Raw genomic sequence first — 20,232 nt, forward strand, 5'->3', positions numbered from 1 at the left:
ACCTGCAAGCGACTTGAGAATAGGGCAGAGGATTACCTTCCAGCAGGACAAGGACCTGAAGCATACAACGTGAGCTACTCAGGAAGTTTAAGGCAAATATTGTTTTAGAATGGCCCCGTCCAAGTCCTGACCTCAATCAAATTGAGATTCTGTGGTAAGACTTGAAATTTGCTGTTCATAGATGGTAGTCTGACTGATCATGAGTTGTTTTGCCAAGAAGACTGGGCAAAAATCACAGTCTCTAGATGTGCAAAGCTTTTAGAGTCATACCCCAAAAGACCTGCCACTCTAATTGCAGTGAAAGTTGGTTCAATCAAGTATCGACTTGGCAGGGTAAATACTTGTGCATCCAAAAGATGTGTTTTTATGTGCCTTAATTATTGTTTGTGTCGCAAAAAAATTAGCACCTTCAAAGCATGATGTATGTTGTGTTAATGTAATTTGAATTCCAGGTTGTAATGCTGCACAATGTGCAAAGACCAAGGGGATGAATGCTTACAAGGCATTGTGAATGCACTGCACATTCTTGTCTCAGAACTACAGCACATACCCACTCAGTAAACTGCTTTGGACATTTCCACAAAAACTTAAACCAGTATGTCTACATAAAGGTAGATTCAAGAAATGGTAAAGCACTGCCCTCACTTTGTAAGGGAGAAAATCAAACACTGCATATGCCTTCACTTTCCTGTTGGCATCCACAATGCATTTTATTGTCTCTATTAAATCATGGTTCAAAAATTCAAATTAGACCTTGTGTTTGAAATGCCACTTCAACAGGCATAACTTTTATAATGGCAGCCTATGAGAAAAGATTTTTGGACACAGATTATTGCAGTACTGTGGTTGGCCATGAGGGCGAACTGACAACAAAAACGATAGTGCCGCATCATTATCAGTACTTTTACTAATTACTCGCTCAAATTAGGTAGGTAGAACTCTCTACACTACTGATCAAGGTTCTTATCCTAGCGTTATAAGCCAAAATGGTGAGGCTGTTATGTTATATTGTGGTAAGTGCAGTATCAAAGAGATGTCAGTAAACTGAAAACATTCAGGAATCTAGAATACTCAATTCAAAAGACATGTTTCAGCACAAGGTCGCTTTCAGGCAGGCAGGCAGTCAAGAGGAAGATGTGCACGAGTATGAATATGCGCAACTTAGGCACATTTCTTATGCATCACCAGCTTCCATGTCTTTGGATACACTAGACAAGCCCTCTACAAGCTGAATATTTATATAGGACATTTTAATTTCAGTTAAATGGTATTGCATCTCACAGACCCTCAGGATAGCAGTGTGCATTGCTGCCTACTACATTGTCTCTTTGATGCTACCACTAGGAGTCACCAAAAGACAAACAGTCTCAATAGGGGCTGCAAGAATGAATACTGAACCAATCACAGGTATGGTTTTCTTACAAACTGCACCAAAGTGTCAACAAATAACAAGTTGTCACAACTTGTTAAGTATCTTTGAAATCAAGTAGCCAATAAAGTTGCCCTCATCCATCATTAGTGATTCCCCATTTAACCCACTCAACACAAGGATTCCTCTCTACTATCACAGTATTTTACAGATGTTGGTCCCCAGAGGTAGAGCAGAATTAGACAAAAAAAACTTTTAAATACACTACCCCATGTCCTGAAATAGTCAACAAAAGGACAAGAATTTACAGTGGGGGAATTTAAGGCAATTTCAAACAGTAGAGAAAACTGTACTCTTAGTCAGTGTGAGTGCTGTTTAATTTTCACTGACATCATTTTAGGAAATTGTTCACTTGTCCGTGAACACAATATCCAGTTTGTGTGTTTAAATTATACACACACTACACATAGAAGGAATAAAAATATATAGCTAATGGGATTTTCTTAATGCCAAATATCAGTAAAAAGAAAGTCAAAGCAAAATTGATAGCACATAAAGTAATATCTCTGTACAATTTTAATGGCACAATTAAAAACCTATTCAGTGACAATGCTATCCAAAAGGAAGATACATACATTCCACAAATTAAAGAAAATATCAAAATCACATATTTGCGAGTAAAACATGAAAAATGCAGCAGTAACGTTGACAATAACAGCATGTTCAGCCACAGAGAATACAATGCTAGCTAGTCAACAATTGGTGGAACATCAAGTTAACTACATCTGTAGCCCATAGGAGAATATGCACTTCAGACATGTCAATTTCTTTATTTCTTAAATTTAAAACTATTTTGGCATGCTCCCCACCCAAAACCTTACTTCCTGGTTCCAACTGGCTTCTGAAATTCCTCAACAACCAATATAAACAAACCTTTCAGTAATCTATACAGTTATTAAGTATTGCATTCAAGAGTCAAAAACACTACACTCCTGAGAGCTTGATTGTTGGCAACAGCAATGATTAATGGGTTTGACATGACAGTTACCGAGTTTCTGAGCCATGAGAAGTCTGGTGCTGAAGAAACGTTTCCAAGCATGAGAATGTCTCAGTGCACTCAGTGCATTCATAAAGAACCTCTGCAGAATTTCCTTTCTTATTTCGAGTACGGTTCATATAGTCATCCTCTACGTCCTCTGCATTACCCTTTTCTAGGGCAATATCCACACTGGAACCAGTGCCATGGCACGTATGTCCAATGTCACATGCTTCTCCAGCACTTGGGTGATTTTGAAGGTGAAGTTCAAGGGATGAAGAGTTCCTGAATTGAGCCGGACACCTGGGGCACTTACTAGGTTCCTTTTTGTGATAGCGCAAGTGCCGTTGGTACACACATAACAGCCCAAATCTCTTTCCACATTCCTGACACTTGTAGTTAACTCGGCCCGCTTTTCCAGACTGTTTCCCCTTTGGATGGTCCTCTGGTGATGCCGTTTGTTCATCAGAGGAGCTCTTTGTTTTTTCCTCTGGAGAGAATGTGTTTTTCTCTCCATTAAGAGATTTGGGGGCAGGCCCATTTTGTGGATTTGTGTACAAGTGTTTCAAACCTGGTTTCTTTTCTAATTCAGCTTTGTGGTACATGACTATATGCCTTCTCAAATCACAGCGCTGTGGAAAATGTCTACCACAAAATACACATGTGTGCATAGTACCCTTATGGTATCTCATGTGCCGAGATAAACTACTAGAATGATTAAAGACACGGTGACAGTGCTTGCAAGGATGCAGCTTGCCATTTGGATTACCCCCTCTTCTACGTCTGCCTTTAGGAGGTATTCTTCGCTTAAAAGTTCTTTGTGATTCTTGATTCAACTGATCTATTTCCTCCTGAGTCTGATGTGTGAGATGATGCTCCTTCAGAGATGTTAACTTTTGGAAACGATCCCCACATAAACCACACCTGTATGGTGTGAAAGAGTATTCAGTATCTATCTCACCACTAGTATCCCTAAAGTCTTTACTATCCCCATTCTTAACATCAATAGGCATACCATTGCTGAAGCAGTTTTGCAGTGGCGTGTGCTCTATGTTCTTGGAGTTCACTTCAGTTTCAGTATCAGGTGCAAAGGTAGCATCAGGCTCTTTTCCTTTGCAATGGTGCAGTGAATGTGCCTGAAAATCTGACATCCAGAAAAAATTCAACTTGCACTTCCTACAGGGATATGTTTTCTCAATCTTTTTTTCCTGCTTATTCTCATATTTACCCAATGCTGTAGCCTTGGGGGAGAGGTGGTTTTCTTTTTGATGAGCATTCAGTGCATCCACTTTAAGAAATCGCTTACCACAATTGCCACAGATGTGAAACCTTTCATTGGCATGGTCTTGGAGGTGTTTCTTAAGGTCCTGACTACCTTCAAAGATCTTACAGCACAACGTGCACTTGTAACCCCGCTCTGTGTTTCGATACTGTTGGTGACGATGTAAACTCTGCAGGCTGTTAAATGATCTGCCACATATTTCACAACGGTAATGGCCCTGGCGAGACTTGTCCAAGTTCAAGTCTGATGGCCTTGGCCGGAACACATTTCTATAAGGAGACGGCTGTGGCCCTGGAGTTGGAGAAACTGGTTTGATAGGGGACGGAAAATGTGATGGCAGGACTCCAGGAGATACTGGTTTTACAGACGAATGTGACTGCAGCAAGCCGTTCACAACTGTCAGTGTACCGTTTTCTTGTAGGACATATTCTCGAGGGACTTCAAATCCATTGGATGAGCCATCAAAGGAGAATGACTCCAAAGGTCCATGTATGGCCATGTGTGCCAACACATTAGAGTACTGACTGAACCCATCACCACACTCAGTGCAGATGAAAGTACTTGATTCTCCACCCAACTGTGTTGGAGCAACAGTATTCACTGATTTCTGCTTTTCCATGATGAAATAATTTTGTCCATGAGCTGATGGCATCACTTTTCAATCTGCAAGTATGATTAAAAACTCTGTCCAGACACTCACAAAGTTGGTTTCCATGGGGGAATCAGTATGTCCAATCTCTCAAGAGACTGGTCCTAAAAAGACATCCTTATGAGCCAAATGTTCACCCCTCTGCTAAGGTCTTCCCTGTTGCATCCGCACCTGTGGGGATAAAACAAAGAATTATCAAACAAGTTTGCTTAACAATTTTTTTCAATTCTGATAACATAACATTTGAAAAACTTAAGAAAGCAAGACCTGCCTTCTACTGTGAGCATGCAAGCATTTTTCTCTTTATTCCCAGTACACCAATGTCCCTTCAACCACCTATTCAGTTGAGGACTGCTGAGAACAGATAAATGTAACACTTTCCAGATTTTTGAACATTTGAGAGGTTGCCCGTGACTTTGCCCACACAGTCTTTAAGAATTGTTGGCCAAATTCCAGTCATTGTCATGTCGGATCATAGTACCTTGCATGACCACTAGGAAGACACCAATCTTATATGCCAAACTGGCATCGGCATCAGTACTGACCTTATGAGGTGGATTGGGTATGGTCATGACGTGATCCACATTAAATGCAGTTTCTCTGTCAATGTCAAAATTTAGCGGACTCATGTTACCCAACATAGAAATGGTTCCAATGCAGCAATAACATTTAAATTTGGGGGAAAAAAATCAGTTCTCAGTACTGACACAATCAACAGTGAATCCGTCTCAACAACTAACAGTGCCTGCACTTATTCAGGCCTTTCAGGGAAAAAAGACACTGTGATTTTTAAAACTTATTTACACTCATTATGAAACTATTGATATTTTCAAAAAAAAAAAAATGTTGTAAAAAAGGAAAGAACAGCCAAAGTGAGAGGGTTAAGCCACACTTAATGTACTGTACTGATTTTAAGTAACAGAATATTATGTAGCATTACAACTCTGATTCCAAAAAAGTTGGGGCACTCGGTAAAACGTATACAGAATGCCATAATTTGCCACACACTAAATTGAAAATGTTACAAAGACAATATGTTGAGTTTTTTACCTTAACTTCACTGATTTTTGTAAATATCGGCTTATTCTTAATTTGATGTCAGGAACACGTCAAACAAGTTGGAACAGGGGCAACCAAAGACTGTGAAAGTTGTGGGATGCTCCAAAAACACCTGTTTGGAACATTCCACAGATAAACAGGTTCATTGGTAACAGGTGTTAGTATCATGATTGGGTGTGAAAGGGGCATCCTTGAAAGGCTCAGTTGTTCACAAGAAAGGATGGAGAGAGGTTAACCACTGGGTGAAAAACTGCATGGACAAAGAGTCATAAAATAAGATTACTCCACCTACTAATGGAAAGAATTTAGGAATTTCACCATCTACAATCCATAATATTACCAAAGGATTGAGACAATCTGGAGAAATCTCTTCACCTAAGGGGCAAGGATGAAAACCAGCATCACATGCCCGTCACTTTCATTCCCTCCCTGTGGTAAAAACTGACATGACGTATAAAGATTTTAGTACATGGGCTCAGTAACACAGAAAACCATTGTTGGTAAACATAGGTCATTGTGCATCTACAAATGCAAGTTAAGATTCTACCATGCAAAGCAAAACCCATATATTAACAACTTCCAGACACACTGCCAACTTCTCTGGGCACTGAGAGGGACTGACACAAAGGAAAAGTGTGCTGTGGTTTGACGAGCCCATGTTTCAAATTGTTTTGGAAATCAAGGACTTTGTGTCCTCTGAGCTCAAGAGGGAAAGAACCATACAAATGACTGTTAACTGTTTCAAGGTCAAAAACCAGCATTTGTGAAGGATGTGGTGGTGCGTAGTGCCCATAGCAATTGCAATTTGTACATCTGTTAAGGCACTATTAATGCTAAACTTCATCCCAACCTTTTTGGAACATGCTGCAGGCAAGTTTATCAGCTTGAAAATTAAATATCTTGTCTTTTTTTCCGGTATTCAACTGAATATGAGTCAAAAAGGGTTTGCAAATCATTGCATTCTGTGTTAATTTATGGTTTTACACATTGTCCAAACTGGAATCCAAGTTGTATTTAATTCTGTGGTTTACCTCGACAGAATAATAATTAAAAAAAAAAAAAAAAAACTTCGAAGGCACTGACAAGCTGTCCCCTAGAGTCAGAAGAAAAGCACCAGTATAGGATGCCACTAAGAGGGCTCTTGTAACTCTGAAGGAGAAACTGGTACTGTGGCTGAGCCGCAAACACTGTGTACAACAGCTGCCGCCAAGCTGCTTCACCAGTCACAGCTTTTTGGCATCAGAAAGGAAAAGCCACATTTTTAAAACTGATACAGACTTACCCACATACTCAAGGCTGTTTTATTTCTCACAACAACCATTCAACTAAACTCTTATGCTTAACCACCCTGTCCCAGCCCCAGAAAAGAAACAAAATATTTCTGCTGTTATGAATTCTTCACGTTCAGGGACATTTATGTTCGGAGACCTTTGATATTTACTTTGAAATGACCGTATGTGTGTGTTTCCTTCTTTTTCCACTCATCCTCTCTGCCCTGCAGAAACCACTGATGATGTAAATTCCAATATTACTGCTCTAAGGTTTCAAGTAGTAACTAGTTAACTGGCTATAACTGGCTAGCCTAGCAAGCTTGATCTGTATCACTGAACAGATGTGCATGCATTTGTTTCATTGTGCTGTATTTTAGACACTAGAGAATTAAATAACACTATCCCAAAGCATTTGTACTACTTGTACCCTTTCTATTCTGCAAGTAAAGAGCTTAAATCCAACTGATGACTCTGTTGTGGTCAATTTTCCTTTGACAGAGTTTGGGTGCCTGACAAGCAGCTTTCACAAGAATGCATTCTGACAGAGACAATGTTATGCAGATTTGTGGTGAGAGAGTGAATATCTAAGAAGCTGAAACATCATTCTGAAAGAGAACTTGTAAAGAGTGCCTTGTTGCCACTGCAGAGCATCTGATGCACCTGACAACCTACAACACAAATCATTCACATCACATCATTGAGCTCCAACACAATGACAGCTCAAAGCCAGATACAACAACATTCCTCTGCAAATTAAATGCAAGTCCTGAGGATTTGTTCCCCATTTCCATCATCACTACCATCTGACATCAGATGTCTCACCAAAGAGAAGCAGTTCCAGCCATCGCAGAAGGTAGTGTGATATACACTGCTGTTTAAAAGTTTGGGGTCACTTAAAAATGTCCTTATTTTTTAAAGAAAAACAATGTTTTTTCAATGAAGATAACATTAAATTAATCAGAAATACAGTCTAGACATTGTTAATGTGGTAAATGACTATTCTAGCTGCAAACGGTGATACCGGTGATGCATTTCAGCTTGTCACTAAATGCTCCACTGTGTTCAGCAGACACACTTACGACAATCACATACTGTGTCTGTCTGCAGATTGGTGCTGAACAGGTAACAGTATCTTTTTTTAAAAGTACAAAACTGGACATGATTCTGTAACAATAGTGAGAATTATTTTAAATATGGATTATGGCAGCTTTAAACAATACAGCCGGGAAAAAACACTACACATATAACTGTACATATTTCCTACGGAAGTGCTTCCCGGCATTTTGGCAGCAAGCCTCCAAACCAAATTTACAATCTAAGTTCAAGCTGTTTGTGGAACATTTTTCAATATCAGCTTTGTGATGCAGAGTTATTCATTTCTGGCTGGATGAAGTGTATCAGATAAAAGGGCAAGAAGCAAGCAACAAACAGTTGTTAAACTGTTGTTTACTCATCAATTATATTTCCACCTCAAGATGATTTTTCATTTTTCAAATAATTTCCAAATGATTTGGTCTCCAGCATTTTGCATGTGCAGTGGTCACTTAAAATAACAGAGAAACTGAATACCAGTCAACTTGTACTTGTTGGTAATGCTGATATGAGTACATCATTTGGGGGCTTTCAGACTGACTGGACTAGATATACAGAAGAAAACAGCCATTATTCCATGTACTTCAAAGAACTGCACTGGTTGCTAGAGGTAAATTCTTACATATAACAAGGCGCAACAACAGCAATGCAATATGCAAAAAAATAAAAACAAAAACCTTTTTCCCCAATCACAACACAGCATAATGTGTCAGCACAAGAGCAAGACACACAACCAATGATTAATTTTTAACACTATTTTTTGGTCTCTCCAGCTTTCAAGCAGTGCAGTTGTAACCTCTGCTGCTTGAAAACTACTTCCAACCTCAGGTGATTTTGTGATGAACAAGAAGTGTCTAAATCCTGCCCAGTCTTGATACAACACAGCCAAACTAATGCTTCTCTCCACAGATCATACAGAAGACAATAGGATACTACACAAAATACTGCTAGTTTCCCATCAAAGAAACAGCTTTGATGCAGGTTATATTTTCTTACTCCAGAGCTTATAAGATGTCAGACACATTATAACTGCCTTGTTAATTTCAGAGTAGCCTTATTGTAGTCAATATATACACTGTAAATTTTACTGTGAATTAACTACATCTGAAAATTTAGCAGATACTACACATACGGCAATTCAAAAAAAACTCTTATCAAATTAACGTCTGAACAAAATTAAATAAGTTCGCATGTGATGGCTGTTTGAAACTGAGCACATCCGTTTTGGGGACAGAATCAAAACAAATTCAAAACATTTACAATGTTCTGTGCGTAGCAGGTGGAGATATCTCATATATTCTGCAGGTATATTCAGTCTAAAAAGCTCTGACGAGATTTCCCCTACGCTCGTGAACATTATGTACAAACACATACGTCTCTGAGTAGAATTTCGCGATTATCACGAAAAACCGTGTATGTTTCACCAGGAGACCTATGCAGCCAGGGGGCGACGGAACCCTTCCCAAATAGACATCTATTGTAGCTAGGTAGCTTGTTAAAGTTAGCCTACTTCGAAAGCTAATGTTGCATTGAAAATACGCACTGGCGAAGGTTCCTTGAAAGGCACAAACTACAGGCAAGCATTCAGTAAGACCAACCACAAACGGTTTCGACTTAATGTGATGCTGTGGACTAGTATTGTGGTCAGATGATAGCTAATGTTAGCTGCTGCTAGCTAACGCTATTTAGCAAGGAGAAAAAATTACTGTGATTTATGTGTAACCAGACATTTACAGCTCAGCCATTTATCTCGAACAGACGACTTAGACACAACTTACCACACAATCTGGTACATCCAAGAATACAGTGGATTTAATTTGCAGAGTTCATTTGCTACCGTCCTGCAGCAAATGACTGTTAATTGCAGCAAGGCCTCTTTCGCCTCTTAAGATGGTAACCACTATGACGTCATCTTTTCTTCTTCTTCTGATGAATTTGCGGCAGACTCGACGCAGCGAAGGCGTCTTGCTGCCCTCCACGGGTCATTTACAATACGCCATTGGCTCAATTACATCCTTAGGTGGACTCCAGTGCAGGAAATACATTTATTTTTATTGTTTTCAGCCTCTCCACAGATGCAAAATGAAACCTGCCTTTGTTTGCTCCTCCCATTCTTTTTTGCCATACCTTTGCTATTCCTCGTTGAATTAGGCTGTTATACTGAACCCCTCCTTACAGTACTTTGAGATGTATTTTTTTTTCTGTTGATGGCTCTTTTATCTGCTTTATCATGTGTGATATTCAAGATGGCATAAGTAGCACCCTGTCACAAACACTGTTGAGCTTTCTCTTTAGTTTCCTTGACCCGCATCTTTTCTTGTCTGTGCTCCATAGACATTAAAATTGTTGACTTTGCCCTGGTTTTTCTACTGGTTTTTACATTGGTTATAATTGTATCTGGCAATCCCAAACAGCCATGGCCCCATTGTTTGCACCAGGGATCAGCTTATAGTACTCTGTCACTCACCAGTGCTGGCCGAGGAGGGATCAATTCAATTCAATTCAATTCAATTCAATTCAATTCAATTCAATTCAATTCAATTCAATTCAATTCAATTCAATTCAATTCAATTCAATATTCCTTTATTAGTCCCACAAGGGGAAATTCCAGTTTACAGCAGCACCAATAAAGCAGATAGTGTAGTGAATAAGTATATACAAAAGAGTGGAATAAAAAAATAAACGTCATCTTCAGAAATTCTAAATAGTATTTACATTATTGCACAGATTATTGCACAGATAATTCACATATTACTACGAACAGTTTTTGCAGATGTTCCCTCTGAGTTGAGAGGGAAGAGATGAGGAAGTAGTGCCAGGGCTGAGGTCCACATTTGGAGGAGACATCACAAACAGGCCCTTCATGGTAAGTACCATGGAGAGTAGTAAGAGGAAGGAAGGAGGGCTGGCAGTATTTGTTAACAATATGGTGTAACTCTGGGTACATCACTATTAAACAATTCTGCAGTAAAGACATTGAACTGTTTTCCATTAGCGTGAGGCCATACTATCTATCAAGGAAATTCTTGCATGTTATTGCAATAATGGTGTATATTCCCTCCTCTGCAAACACTGACATGGCCTGTGGCATCCACTCAGATACGCACAGGCTGCAGACACAGTGGAGGTGGTGGAAGAGCAGAGAACGATTTCATGCCTGATGGAGAACATGTGTCACCCCATGCATGACAGTCTGACAGCACTGGGCAGCTATAGCACCAGGCAGTGACAGGTTGTTTCACCTTCATGCTGCTGTCAGACTTTACAGTCAACACTGCCAGACAGCGCTCATCGAAACTGACAAATTCTAATGTGGCCCACTTATGTATTGATAGATGTATGTATGTGTATTCTAAATTGGGCATTATCAATATTCCCTTGTGTTACATTATTGTTACATTTAACCACTGTCAAACCCACAGTATCCCCCAGCTAAGACACTTGATTTAATACAGTCAAAATCTCTACTATTAGATCTGGTCTGGGCCCCATTTCCCGCTCTTCACTTCCATCAGTGCTGCAGTGGAATTTGAGCATATAATTATCTTTGCTGGTTTAACTTCCTCCACCCATCCATATGCCCACAAGATTGCTACAAGTTCTGTAGTGAAGACTGACACATGATTTGATATGTGCTTTCCATGTTGTATCTGGAATTGTGGAATGCTCATTCCTATTCCTTCATTGGGGACTGATCCATCCAACCACCCCAACCTCCTCCATAGGTGGACTGTCCTTGCTCTTTATGCCATTTTGTGCCTATGGAAGTGTATCAGACTACCCTGCATGAAAAATTATGCTAAAGGATTTCTTTCTAATACCAAATACCACATACACTGACAGTTTGAAATGTAATGTTAGATGTCTCATCTCGTCACTGCTTTGCCGATGCCACTCAATCCAATACCTGATGCAGTTGCATGTGAATATTGTCAAAATTTTGACCTGTTTTCAATATGGACCCATCATCAGCGAATAAATAGTCATACTGCCAAACCATTTCCCACTTAACAATATAAAATATAATTAATCATATATTAAACAAACTGGGCTGATTACCCACACTTATTCAAACAGTAAGATCTCTCAAGAAATTCTTCATCCACATCAGCATCCCACCTTGTACCCCAGCATCATACAGCTTTATAACAAACCCTCCTTACACAAAATATTACATGCCTTCCTCAGTGTGGAGAAGTACATCCACTACTGCGTCTTCATTTGCTAAAGCCTTACTCATGTTCAAATCTTGTACTACTGCTGAGTCCAAAGTGGATTATCCAACCCCCTCAATAGTAGTCTGTCAGAAGAAAAGTCTACAATAATAAATCAACACTTAATACTTACTACCAACACTTTAAAAAAGGAGGACAAAAAACATCAAGTCAAGAGGCATTTACTGGGTTTAGTTGTTGCTTTACATAATACATAATGAGTTCATAGTAACTACCATATGCATTTCTTTGATGGATGATTGTTATTAAAAGTGTTACTGTTAATTTATTAATTTAACTTCCATTTCTTTGTGTGCTGTTGTGAATTTCATTCTTGAATATTTGTGCTGTTACTCAGGCAAACAGTGATCTGCAATATCACGGCTATACTGCTTTGTTGTTCATTACTTCACTGTTAAACAAAGCAGGGACAGAAGAACTTTGAGTGAAATCTTTGTCGCCCTCTGGTGTTCCTAAGATGTCCTCCTCAAGCGTTGCCTGTTCCTGTTGATTGTCGCCAACCCTTTCCGGTGATGACTGAGGAGTGCCAGGTGGCTGCAATATAGCCTGCTCACTCCCTCTGCATTGGGGTGGTGCTGGGGGGTTGTGCAGTGGTAGCTTGCTTGGTATCTTTTGCCATCAGGGCCAAGCAGGATCATGTCAGCTTCAGAGACTTCTCGTTGGGCTTGATGACTTTTAAAGAGTATGAGTGGCACAGTGTCTACACTGGAGCACAGACTGATTTTCAGTTTTAACTTCTATATTGACTAGAAGCCCACATGGGATGGTGTGGCATCAGTCCTCGGGTGAGGTGAAGCAGTTCAGTGCTTGTCCTGTCATCTGTTCATTTCTTCCCTCTGCCACCATTCAACAACCATTTACCCTCTGACTCTTGGTGCATTTTCACCATGCTAGGTGCACAGAAAGTGTTATGGAGAAGCAGCCCACTAAGTTCAACTTGTGAGGTGAGTAGGGTTAAGGTGCTGTCCAAGCTTTCTACTCCATGATTGTTGTGCATATCAAATATTGGCATGTGGCCAATATTTGATCTACCTATTTTCTGGATCATTACATTACAAAATGGCCCTTTTTGCATTCATACAATAAACATCTGCAGTGAATCCAATGCAATAACACAGACTCTGAGTGACACTGACAGGCTCACATTTCCATATCACCACACTGTTGTTCCACAGGAAATATCCAAAACTTGCCTCAGCAGGGAGGGATTTCTCAGCATTGCCACCTCTGCTATGACGATTCTCTGGCCTGTGCATGTTTTTCCAAGTGTGTGGAAACAGTGTTTAATCCTCTATGGAAGACACAGGAATGAGAATGCGGACCCACATCAACAATTAGCTAATTCTCAGATTCTCAGTGCTGCTGCTGATTAAGCTAGTGGAGACAGAAGCTGTGATCATGGAATAGGTGGTCATGGTTTCTGATCAGACTCATGTCAGCCCTCAGTTGGTGGACTGCCTGGGGCGCCTTGACATGAGGAATCAGCAGCATTGTTTTACACAACAGGAATTGCACCTAAACCCTGACAAATGATGCTGGGCTCACATCTCCACTCTCGCCCTGACCGATGTTGCCATTGCCAAGAGCTGGACAGAGGTGGTGTAGCTTAGGAATCATCTCACCACATCAACTATTTGAAGCTTATTGCAGTAGAAAAGGTTGTCTATGCTTTTAGTTTAAAGCTGCAGTAGGTAAGATTGAGAAGAGAGCAGACTTAAGCTGTGTCCCAATTCAGCGGCTGCATCCTTCGGAGGACCCAGCCTACGTAGCCTGAAAATTTGAACCAACACAAGTTACACGTCACTTCCCCTCCCTCTCCGCTGCACCCATGCCCTGCCTCCAAGCCCCTCCTCCCTGTGGCGTCTGCGCGGCTGCCGTGACGACCAGTAACGTTAGCCTTAGCATTGGAAACAAGTTAACTCTGCCCAGCTGCTACGTCACAGTTGCTAACATACTGTACGCGCTGCTGAGCGTTACTGTAACAATCACCATATTAGCTTTCTGGTTATTGCTTTTTATTTTGAGGAAGTACAAAACTTCTCCCAAACACTACTGGCAGTACCTTATTATCAAACAATTAAAAAAAAATGCACAACTAAATGTCTACGCTTTTTAATTTAATAGTAACAAGGGATTAAAAACTTACTTTTCACACAGAAAAGTACAGTGTGAAATTCCACACAGGGGTTTAAATGTTTTCATGAGCTTTCCCCCACACTGCTCACATATCCTATTACACAAATGAAATTAACAAATTTATCCTAAAATTATCCAATCGAGCAGAACAACAGGAAATTAAGTATCCACTTTATTGACTTGAATATACACACGAAGGGAAAAGAAGGGTGGAGCACACAAACTGATTTTCAGCCTTTAAAGAAGTTTAGCATAAATTCAATAAGGAAGACAGTGGCTGCATTCAGTTGAACTACCTACATACTACCAATGAATGCAGTATGCAGTATGTACTACATAAATAAGACAATAAGTAATAATTAAGCTCTGCCAGTAAGTACTACATACTGCATACTGTTTTTCATAGTAGTATGCAATATGAAACTGCTAAATCAATTTATTTAGCAGTATGCTAAGCCAGGCTAAGTCGGTTTTCAGTTTTGGAAAGCGAAATAAACAATACCATGGCTAATGGCATGTTTTCATCATCCTGTACTTCACTGACGCCTAAAATATGGTAATTTCACAATCAGGTCTAATTGCATTTGCAAATGGAATTTTACAATCTCCTTTAGGTCTGTTATGTTATGGTATAGACTGAAAGCTGTGAGTCAAAGACCAAACAACAACACTGCCTAGATTTCATGGAGCCATTTGCTCTGTATGATCAAAAACATCCCCTTACTACCTTGTTCAACAAAGCTTTAAGACAAAAGGCATTATAACATATTGTAAAACATTACCAACAGTTCCTTCCATTAGCATTTGAGGGCTCTTGTACAAAGACAGCCAAAGCAAAAAAAAAAAAAATCTGATACATACATTTAGATTTCTGTCAAAATGATTTGCTATGCACAGTAGGCTTGGGAAATATCTTGCTGATTAGGTCAAATAGCTGCTTTTAAATCACAATGTTATGACGATAGAGGGCTCACAGCTTCTGTTTATGTCATATTACACCTCAGTACTTAGCAGTGACTTGTCTTTGCTCCGACTGGTGTCCACTGACTTTGTATCAGTGGTCAAGCCAGAAGCCTCTTCCTGGAAGACAGTCTCCAGTACATTCAGGATGGATTTGCGGACTCTATCTTTGAAATCTTGGCCCATGCAAACATACAGCAGCGGGTTCAAGCAACTGTTGATAAAGGCCAGGCTGGTGGTTATAGGGATCCCGGCAACAATGACATGGTCTAAAGTTTGACTTTGATTGGTCGCCGTGTAATTTATAAATTCAATTAGAGCCATGATGTGATAAGGAGCCCAGCACAGGAAAAAAGCGGTGATAACAGCAGCGATGATCTTAGAAGTCCGACCTGACTGGCTGGCCAGGGTGCGGTTTCTCCTGAGACGATGGATTATTACTGCATAACAGGAGACAATGACAGTGAAGGGGACAACAAATCCCAGCAGGAAGCGGGTGATGGTCATGGCCTGATGACGAAACTGTCCTAGCTGGATCACGGACGGTGTTTCATAATCATCAGAAAGGGAAAAGTTGTTGAAGCAGATAATGATGTCGTCACCATTATATGATGGTCCAGTGTCCCTGAAGATGAAGTATGGAGCGCTGAGAATCAGAGCCAGGACCCAAACACTCAGACTCACATAGGACGCCTTGCGTACACTCCGATGGTTCTGCGCCCAGACGGGCCACACCACAGACACACACCTGTCCACACTGATCACCACCAGGATGTAGACACTGGCAAATATGTTCAGGGAGCTTAATGTGCTGTTCAGCCGGCACATGAACTTGCCGAAAGGCCAGTGGAAATCTAAAGCCAGGTATGTCACACTCAGGGGCAGGAATGCTGTGAAGAGGAAGTCGGCCACAGCAAGATTGAGGAACCAAACTGTGTTCACTGTTTTCTTCATCTTGAAGCCGGTCACCCAGATAACTATTCCATTCCCAAGCGTACCAAGAACAAAGGCCAGGCTGTACACGATGAGTGACATAATGTGGAGAGACTTTCTCAGATCGGCATACTCGTCAATATAGTAATCTGTGTCATTATATCCAAATGCATCTGTTGTAAGGACGTAATAGGAAGGGGTACTGTTCATTTCCAACATCGTCTTGAGACCTGCAATGGCAACATGAAGAAACAGCATGGGCTTTGTGCTTTGTTGTATATATGTATATGTGTGTGTGTGTGTGTGTGTGTGTGTGTGTGTGTATGTATGTGTGTATGTGTATATATATATGTACACATATATACACATATATATATGTGTGTGTATATATATATATATATGTATGTATGTATGTATGTATGTATGTATGTATATACATATATACATACATACATACATATATGTGTATATATGTGTATATGTGTACATATATATATACACACACACACACACACACACACACACACACACACACAAACATATATAAGGTTTTTCAAAAGATCTTTCTGAGCATTTGAGCACATGACCGGACATTACTCCAGGTGTGATTTGACAAGCGACCGAACAATATCAGTCATAACAGGACACGGAACGTGCAGAATATTTCCGTGAAATAGCGACGGTCTTTCCCATTTGCGGGTCAATGTAATCAATATGATCAGACCAAGACAGGAAGTTATCTAATTTAACACCCGGTAATTTAGTTTTGCTGGCCAGAGCAGTAGCATTAGAAACAACATTTCAACTATTAAAAGTAATACATTTAGTTTTGGCAGTGTTAAGTGCTAATGGTTTCTCTGGCCCCTGGGATTGTTGATGCTCCAGGAGCCCCGATAGCCATCTGTCCTGTCAGTTCGACAGGAGCCTATGTTTCAGCTTTTAAGATCAATATTGGCTGAGAGTAAGCTCTCTAAAATAAACCATCTTACCATAATTCATGAACTCTACTTCACTGCTTTCTTATTCAAATCCCGGGTGAGAGGTCTCTGGCCAGTTTTTACTGTCATACTTCTTTTAAACAACTTCGTAACCTCTGTAAAAATCTGATGATGATGATGATGATGATGATGATGATTAGGCTATATAACTTACCGTTCTCACAGCTCTCCAGTCGGTCGAGGTCGAATCAGCATCAGAATAGACGAATCAAGTTGCCACTTTTTTATATACTAACGTGAGGGAAGCGGTGATGTCACACGGAGGAGGATCCGCACGCGCGCACTCACAGAACGACAAACGTGTCTTGATTGACAGATGAAGCTACAATATACATAAAGTCTAGTATTCTCCGGAGGAACACCTGTAACCTCCTCTGTGCTGCCCAGTCAACATCTGGACATGTATCTTATATTTCAATGTCTAACTCGAACCCCCTGCCTGCTAATGAACACATGGAGATGAACACATGAACTATGCTGCCTCTCTGTACCCTTACAAAAGGCCTATTAAAATATTTTTCCCATACATATTGGGTCCTTTGAAGTACACTGCAGTATGTTTTACATGCTACCTCATGAACTTACATATTCCACAAGTAAATTTGCATTAGCAACTCAGCTTTGGGGTGGAATAGCTTAGAGTAAATAGTACATGGGTGGGACTGAACTTCATCTTTTATGTAGTGTTATTAACCCACACAGAAACAGATAAACATTTGTCTGATTTGATTTGAGAAAAAAAAAAAAGACATTTCTTCCAAGGTCACAGTATTGTGACAGACTTGATACATACTGGCTGCTATTATGAGCCATTACATATTAAGTATACCTAAATAGTAATCTAGTAGTATATTTTAAAGTGTGAAAATAATATAGAAATAGTAAACTATAAGTATAAATAGTATACTACTATCAGTATACTACTATCAGTATGATGTTACTAAGTTTAGACTTGAAGTATACTTAAAAGTGTCCTTTCATAGACAAAAAATTTGCTGCGTGTCATCCCCTCTCATTGCCCTCCTTCCTGTCATGTCATGTCCTGTCATGTTTTCAGCTGTCTCTGTCACTCTGTCCCCCCCCCCCCATAAGTTTACTTGTAGTATAGTTTTAGTACAAAATAAAGCTTAAATGTAAACTACTTGTGTACTCAAAGTTTACTTCTCTTAACCTTAAAGTATACTTTCTATAAACTAAAAGTGGGCCAATTTAGTCCCGAGAAGTATTGAAAAAGCACACTTAGAAGTATACTACTAATACATTGATATTAGTACACTTGCTGCATAAAGTATACTTGGAAAAATATACTTGAGCTTTACTTAAGTATACTTAATAAAATGAACTTGAAGTATACTTCTTTTTCGTAACGGTATCCATCCCTCAAGCAAAAGAGATATTTCTAGCATCTAATTTAAATATCAGTGAAGTGAAAGTAGCAGAAGCCTAGGATGTCTGCAGCCTGTTCCTTCATGTCAGTGTCCTGTTTTGTAATCTTATCACTTTGTTTCCTTTCAAATTTAGAAAAACAGCTGCCACACTGTTGCAGATGGCGATTACTGATAACTGATGCAATAAGTTTGAGCAAACACAAAAACTTTCCACCAACAGGGCTGGCATTACTTTACTTCTCAAGCACATCAAATAATACCATCTAGTCCCTGTACTCTCAATGTTGTTGTGAAGAGGAGCATACACGTCAGATTTTTAACAAAGCAATTAACAACAATGTAGCACAGCATTAAAAAGTGTCATTGAGTAACTGTTTTGCTTTGACTGAGACATTCCCTCAATGCACTCACAGCTGTATCTGACTACTCTTTGTACTTTTAGCAGCATAGTTTGGGTCCACAAATTTCACAAATGATATTGTGAAAGGGTACAGAGAGATCTAAATTCTTCAGTGGGTGTTTTCCTCATGTACAGAGTGTTATCATAAATTTACATTCATGTCAAAACTATTTCACTGATAAAATTAACAAATTCATCAGACATTCTACCAGTTTGAGTTGTTACAACACGACATTATGTAAAAGCTGCTGATAATAACTGACTCAAGCACATTCTCATTATATTTATACATAATAAAAAGTGACTGATGATTTTCCCACTTCCTGGTTTGACTGGAATGCACTTAAAAGGGCTGGAACACGGCAACTGACTAGCAGCCATTAATAGTGTAAACAGATTTGTAGCACCGTTAACGCTATTAAAGGCTACAAATCAATCCGCGGGCTTCAGTGGCTTTTCCTCCTGAAGGCTGCTGTCCTTGATCTGAGGAGCAGAGGAGGGGTTCTGGCACAACTTCACCTCCAAGGTGCATGAGAAGAGAAACAGGCTGAGGAGGTCTGAATAACAGTTGCAGTATAAAGAACGATTTTATTGATGGACTGACGTGTTTTGGCTTGTGGCCTCAGGGACATCATTAAAGACATGGCAAATAATATTTAACTCCTCAATCTGAGAGCTACGTGATTTGTAAAACAGCTCTCTCTATTGGCCAAGTCTAATAGTAATAATAATAATTATGTAGAGTAACCACAAAAAGTACATCTTATGATTGTCTCCTTGTTATTTATGATAAGTTTTATCACATGTCAAATTAGAGGAGTTGTCTGTGTGACATACCTATTGGATAAAGAGTGACGTTATGTGGTCCTTATGAGATGGACATTATGAGTGGAAAAACGGTCAAGTCTGAATAAAATTTTAATATATGGTCGTCATCATCATCATCATCATCATCATCATCATCATCATCATCATCATCATTTATGGACTCATAGTAGAGTTTGCCATTAGAGATGAAGAACAACTCCAACAAAATAAATCAAAGCATCATTTATATTGTTAAAATTAAAATAAAGCTTTTATAGAGAGGTTATGCCAAAGTCATAGAGAACATAGAATAAGTGTGCATATCGAGTTTTACAATTGGATTAGTCAATCAACAGGTACTTCATTTTACTTAATTTTTTAATCTTAAGTTATTTTTTGGGGTCAAAAAATTCATTGGTTCTATCTTCTAAAATCTAAATATTTGGTGGCTTTTCTTTGTCTTTTTTGATAGTAGACTGGATATTGTTGGGATACTCGGAGATGTCACACTGTTCTCTGGGAAACAAGGACATTTTTCACCTTGTTTTACAGACTCTGTACGATCAATTGAGTGAAAATTGAGAGAAAAACCCGGCAGATCAATCAATAAGGAAAAT

The 20,232-nt window shown here is 39.5% G+C and overlaps 2 protein-coding genes across 2 annotated transcripts; both read right to left on the reverse strand.

Moving 5' to 3' along the window:
- Window positions 1-1,927: 1,927 nt before the first annotated feature.
- LOC143325025 (uncharacterized) lies at window positions 1,928-4,475 on the reverse strand. The gene has a single exon (XM_076737891.1). The coding sequence runs from the start codon at window positions 4,337-4,339 to the stop codon at window positions 2,414-2,416; it is 1,926 nt and encodes a 641-aa protein (XP_076594006.1). The 5' UTR covers window positions 4,340-4,475; the 3' UTR covers window positions 1,928-2,413.
- Window positions 4,476-13,348: 8,873 nt separating this feature from the next.
- Window positions 13,349-17,233, reverse strand: LOC143324129 (chemerin-like receptor 1). The gene is made up of 2 exons (XM_076736346.1): window positions 17,175-17,233; window positions 13,349-16,252 (listed from the first exon to the last, which is right to left on the reverse strand). Exon 2 carries the CDS (start codon window positions 16,239-16,241, stop codon window positions 15,123-15,125), a length of 1,119 nt encoding a protein of 372 aa, XP_076592461.1. The 5' UTR covers window positions 16,242-16,252; window positions 17,175-17,233; the 3' UTR covers window positions 13,349-15,122.
- Window positions 17,234-20,232: the final 2,999 nt, after the last annotated feature.

The sequence above is a fragment of the Chaetodon auriga genome, chromosome 8 (assembly GCF_051107435.1).
Source record: "Chaetodon auriga isolate fChaAug3 chromosome 8, fChaAug3.hap1, whole genome shotgun sequence".
Lineage (NCBI taxonomy): Eukaryota > Metazoa > Chordata > Actinopteri > Chaetodontiformes > Chaetodontidae > Chaetodon > Chaetodon auriga.